The 6,000-nt window shown below is 40.1% G+C and overlaps 1 protein-coding gene across 1 annotated transcript in view; it reads right to left on the bottom strand.

Annotated features, from left to right (window-relative positions):
- The window catches only part of LOC119426037 (phospholipid-transporting ATPase ABCA1-like), a 302,913-nt gene that overhangs the window by 163,818 nt on the left and 133,095 nt on the right, over positions 1–6,000 (bottom strand). Inside the window, exons 22-23 of the mRNA XM_037693947.1 lie at positions 3,175–3,398; positions 636–711 (exon numbers count right to left, since the gene is read on the bottom strand). Coding sequence (XP_037549875.1) covers positions 636–711; positions 3,175–3,398 — 300 coding nt within the window. The remainder of the gene's footprint in view (positions 1–635; positions 712–3,174; positions 3,399–6,000) is intronic.

Raw genomic sequence — 6,000 nt, 5'->3', positions numbered from 1 at the left:
TTTTTTTTTTTTTTTTTTTTTTATTTTTTTTTTTTTTTTTTTTTTCTGAGAGGGGGGGGGGGGGAGGGGTCAAGAGCAAAAAATGCTTTTAGTGATTTTTTTTTTTCAATTTAGAATTTTTTTGCTCAAAATGTTTGCGATTCTTCCAGGAAATCTAAAAAGAACAAAAATATGTCTGAAAATAAATGGTGCATATTCTGAGAAAATTAAATAAAAAAAATACACAAAGACCCTCCTCTCTGGCTGCCTGAAACTGGGTCGGTGAATTCAGTCTTTATCTATGACTTTAAATCTCAAGACCAAGGAGAACATCAGTGTCAGGTTAAATTAAATTCAGTTTTACTCTATTTAACTCTTTCAATTTAGCATTGATTTGGCAACAAAAGGTGTATAATTCAATCTAAATAAAATTAATTTGATTTCAACTCAAATAAAAACAACTAAACGTCATGTTAGTAAATAGCTGTGGCTTCCGCACATTAAATATAAGCGGAATATTTGTCATAAAGTATCTAAAAGTTTAAAGAAGTACAACTGGAATGGTAACTTAATGTGTCATGTCTAAAGTGTTTGTATGGTGTTGGTTTACATAACGCTAATTATAAAATAAGTGAAGGGGTAGGTGAAATGTGTACCTGTGGGATCTGAGTTGTCCCAGGTTTGACTGCCAATGCCATCATCTGGACTGCTCCTGGAAGGGCAGTCCGTCTCCTGTTAATCAGAATTGGATTAGAAAGGCTTTATCATACCTTACCACTTAGGATAATGAACAATACATCCCTGACGGCTCCTGTCAAGCATTAATCAAATAACCTGCATCAACAAGCTTCTCAAATAAAGCTGCATGCATTCAATGAGGGGCAGTGGGCAGAGTCTGTGATGGAACATGTGAAGAAGATTTGAATACATTTCCCAAACATTTTATAGACGACTGCAAAACTTAAAACGTTCAGCTCAAGTTTAGCTAAAATGTCTATGGCCGTTTTAGAAGTAATTCAGATATCCATCCATCCATACATCCATTATCTTTGCTCGCTTCTTCCTTTTCGGGTCACCGGGGTCACTGGTGCCCATATCCAGCAGTCACTGTGCGAGAGGTGTGGTACACCCTGGACAGGTCTCCAGTCCATCACAGAGACACATAGAGACAAATGAGACAAACAACCATTCACTCTCCCACTCACAGCTAGGGACAATTTAGAGTTACCAATCAGCCTAACATGCATGTTTTTGGTCTGTGGAAGGAAACCAGAGTACCCAGAGACAACCCATGCATGCACAGATAGAACATGCAAACTCCACCCAGAAAGATCCTGAGATTTGAACTGGCAACAGCTTTACCAACTGAGCCACCGTGCTGCCACTAAAAGCTTACGGCACCTGGTATTCCCAGGCGGTCTCTCATCCATGTATTAACCAGGCACAACCCTGCTTAGCTTCCGAGATCAGACGAGTTCAGGGTGGTATGGCCATAAACCATTTAGATGTGTATTAAATAAAAATAAAATCCCAGTGGGAAGCTTTTATTCTTCAGGAGCTTCTTCTTCTTGATGCCTGTTCATACTGATATATTTGGATCTGTGTGTCTGAGACACCCAAGTTCAGTTTGGCAGATCTTTTTCTTGAAGACTTTATGATCAGATGTTCCCACTGTAGCATGAACTAATCAACCATCGACTAGAGCTGATGGAAAACGAGTAAAATGTGTAAACTACTCATCCCCACATCCATGTTGTTAAAATTGAGATAACTGTTAGAATTAATTTGTCCTCAAATATCCTCCTCCACAGGCAGAAGTGTTCAAGTATCTTGGTATCTTGCTCATAAGTGAAGGATGGATGGAGGGATAGGGACTTCATCTGCAGTAACAAGGGTCAGCTGCACAGACCGTTGTCAAAATCCATTAAAAAAAGCTCTTGATTTTCTGGTCCATCTACGTCCCAACCCTCATATGGTCAGACGATATGGACCATGACTGAAAGAACACAAACCTGGACACAAGCAGCAGCCCACTGAAGGATTGTCGTGTTGGTCTCGCAGATAGGATAAAGAGTGCAGTCTTCTTGGAGAACCTCAGAGGAGCTACTTCTTCTCATCAAAATGAGAGCTCTCAATAACCTAGCTTCATTTCATATTCGAGATCTTATTGTTCCATATTTTCCTAACAGAGCACTTCACTCTCAGACCGCAGGCTTACTCATGGTTCCTAGAGTTTCCAAAAGCAGAATGGGAGGAAGATCTTTCAGTTATCAGGCTCCTCTTTTGTGGAACCAACATCCAGTTTCTATCTGTGAGGCTGACACATTGTCCAGTTTTAAGACTGGTCTTAAGACTTTCCTTTTTATTAAATCCTATAGTTAGGGTTGGCTTGTTATGTTGTCTTAAGCTTAGACAACTAGAGGACAATTTGACCTCATTTCCTTAAATGAATTGTTAAAATTAAATAGTTTTCATTTGATACTATTTCTATCGTAACGTGATTCTCGACCTGCCATTGTGTATATGTTCCTATCTAACCCAGCCGGTTGAAGCAGATGGCTGCTTGTCCTGAACCTGGCTCTGTTAAAGGTTTCTTACTCATGAGGGAGGTTTACCTTTCCACTGTCACCTTCATGCTTGCTCAAGATGAGAGTTCTGTGGTGGAGTTAAATTCAAAGCAGTCTGCTGATAAATAGTGTTAAATTATTATTTTTACATATGAATGTTTCTGTTAACTTATTATTTTTATATATAAATGTTTCTGTTCAGTGCCCTGAGATGACTTCTGTTGAGACTTGGCGCTATATACATAAACTGAATTTAACTGAATTGAACTGAGTCAGCAAAGGTGGTTTGGGACTTTTACCCAGCTGGAGGGATTATACATCTCTTGTGCTTTGGGAACACCTTGAGAAGAAAGTAGAAAGTTAGAAAGTGTTGCTTAGGAGAAGAATGTCTGATTTAGTTTTTCTTCGACCTGTTAGCTCTGCTACCCAACCTTGAATAAGTGTTTGAAAATTGATAAATGGATGATTGAATACAAGTTGCAACAGAAGTAAATAGGTATACCATGATCACAGATTCCAGGGCTGAACACCAAAGAACCTTGGCCTAATTTGTCCAGAGGTTGTACCAAACAGGCATCAATCAGCCAACTAAAAACTAAACCAGTAAGTAAAAACCACTCGTGCTTACTGTTTTTTTCTCGTTGATATGTCTCTGGGTCATATTTTGTCGTTGATTTGACATTTTTTCAGTCCCACTTCTGACCAGAGTTAGGTAGTAGCCGCTCCCAAAACATTTCTTCAAGAAGAGTGAAGAACCACAGCAACGCATCTTGCCATGGGAGATGATGGCAATTCGATCTCCTAAAATGTCTGCCTCGTCCATATGGTGTGTTGACAAAATGATGGTGCGACCTGACAAGAAAGACAGACAATGTAATGTTTTTAAAAAGGCAAAAATAAAAAAAGAGTCAGGGACAAATGAAGGGATCAGTGGTTCTCCAACTTTTTGTAACTAGTCTAAGTAGTACCATCATTATAACAGACAGTGGTACATGCTCTCAAGCTTATATGCATATCTGTCATGCCTTACCATAAATCAGAATCAAAGTCGGCTTTATTGTCGTTGCATTGAAGCGCAACAAAATTACATTTCAGTACAGCCCATCTGAGAGAAACATAACAAACAGACATGGGGATACGGAGGTGACTAAGGCCGCCGGCCTCGAGAGGTGCAGCGCATAGACGGGGCACAGTGTGAAAGTTGCAAAAAAAAAAGACCTCAGCACATGAAACAGCAACATACTGATGACATCATAATACATTTATCCATGCGGAGGCCGACGAGGGCAGTGAGTTGTCCTTGGACATTGCCAGAAAGTTCTATAGTCCTGATAAAGATGGCACAGTGTCTATCAGCCGAGTCAATGCTGACACAGATCCACAGACGTCCTCAAGAGGGGAGCGATAGGGGAGCAGAACTTCACATTCACATAAACAACCAGGAGAAGTTTGAGATAGCTGGCCAATTCAAGGCCGAGTGGGGAAACCTAATTCATATAACACAATTATTTTGGGTCAGGCAGCCTCTGCTTGAATTTCCATGTCTGCCTTCACAATTCTGCTGGGATGTCTCAGGCGATTCCAAAAAGCCAAATTTTGTGGTCACACCGCCGGACCAAGCTTGTAGCCTTCTTCCAAGGTCGATTCCTTCCCGCCAGTGAGCCCCAGGACTCACAAGTGGCCTGCAATTCTCAGAAATCACTTCCAGCTTATGGCTCAGCTCATGCAGCATCTGTCTGAGTGCTTACCGCTCGGTACATTCCTTCATACAAGGCAGTCAGCCTTACGATTGCCAGAACGGCTGCCACTGTCTTCTGAATTTGTCGATATGCCAGATACCAGCCAACACCAAAAAGCAGAAATCCAGTTATCATAAATTCAATTATGTAAGCATCTTCTACATCCTCAATGAACAATACAGACACATCATCTTCCACTGGCCCCAGGAATCCATAGTGTATCCAGCTGTGAGTGTCCCTGCATGGCATGAGGGATCTCCTTCGCCCTGTCTTCTCGTCAAGAAAATTTTATCAATTGCGTTGAGACCAGTTGACCAGATCCATAATTTACAATTCAGAGGATATGTAGAAAATAGCTCAGATAGGAATCACATGACAAAGAGCAAAGCAGGAGCAGCAGGTAAAAACGTCCGCCCTCATTGAGAGCATGCAGGAAACTTAAAGTCTTGTTCACGCAGAAACATCAAAACAAACTTTTTAGTCGTTTCTAAAAATATCCATGTAAACATGGCATGTTTACTGAAAATGTTTTCATTCACACGGTATCACCAAAAACTATCAAAAATGATGAAGTAATTATGCCAAGTTTACTGCGGGTAAGGTCATTCAAAGCGATAACTACAACGGGTAAGATGTTAACTGTTTTTACTTTTTCTCAGAGCCCTACTTTAACATATATGAACTATAGCCCTTTGAACAAAACTATATATTTTTTAAAGACCTTGTTTATTCCAACAAATGTTATCTTTGAACAAAAAGAACCACCCAGGATGTACACAGAATGGCTCAAATTAAGCCAATACTACAATCTGTCTCTGCATGTTAGTCACTTATCTTCTTAGTGTCAATTCCACCATGTTTTCTTTTCACCAAGGCTTATAAGCACAGCAACAGTGCCAACTCGAAAAGAGAGTGTGGGCGTGAAACTGGGACAAAATTCAAATGACGATAAAGGCCATCCAGAACTTGCTTTCCAACATTTCTTTGAGGTTGAATTTAAAAATTCTGCCAGCCGTTTTTTTTTCTTTTTCTTTTTTTTTTGTTCTCTGAAAGCTTTGATTTAAAAAGCATCAAACTGAATGCGATTGCAAAGACAAATACAGCACGAGCTGCGAGATTATTCACAGGTGTTCTAATCCTTTTATATCATGCTGTATCAGATAACACATATTAATTATCACATACCCCAGAAAGCTTGGGGAAAAAGTCAGATCTGTAATGAAGTCACAGCATGGTCCTGTCTGTGCAGACTGCATGAAAGCCATGAAACAGAGAGCCGGGTTTTCTGATCCAGTCATGTCTGGAGGCAGAAAACATTAAACCTGTTACCTTTATTATATTAAAAGATACCTGCTAATGTAGAATAGACTGAATTTTGCAAGGTAATCTTGTATATGTAAGGGCAAAAATGTAAGCAAACGGTACACCAATGTTTCCCATTGGGATTTGAATAGTAAATGTTTAGTTTTTAAGACGTGTTTTTCTGGACTGGAACTGAACAGGGAGTGCGATTAAACCTAAAAGTTTTTGGTGCAAGATATTCAAGTGGGTAGGCATTACACTGTGCAAAAGAACAGAGGTAGGTTTTTCTTTGTGCTTGTCCGAGGCGCCACAGAGTGACAGAGCAACTGGAGAGCCAAAGCAACAATTTTATCCACCACAAGTGCAATGACTGAGCCAGGGAGTGGCTAATGGTGGCCCTTGGTCTCCATAAA

The sequence above is a fragment of the Nematolebias whitei genome, chromosome 1 (genome assembly GCF_014905685.2).
Source record: "Nematolebias whitei isolate Nwh7 chromosome 1, NemWhi1, whole genome shotgun sequence".
Classification (NCBI taxonomy): Eukaryota; Metazoa; Chordata; class Actinopteri; order Cyprinodontiformes; family Rivulidae; genus Nematolebias; species Nematolebias whitei.
Note: the sequence above shows the minus strand (reverse complement) of the source record. Positions and strands in the feature narration are given on the sequence as shown.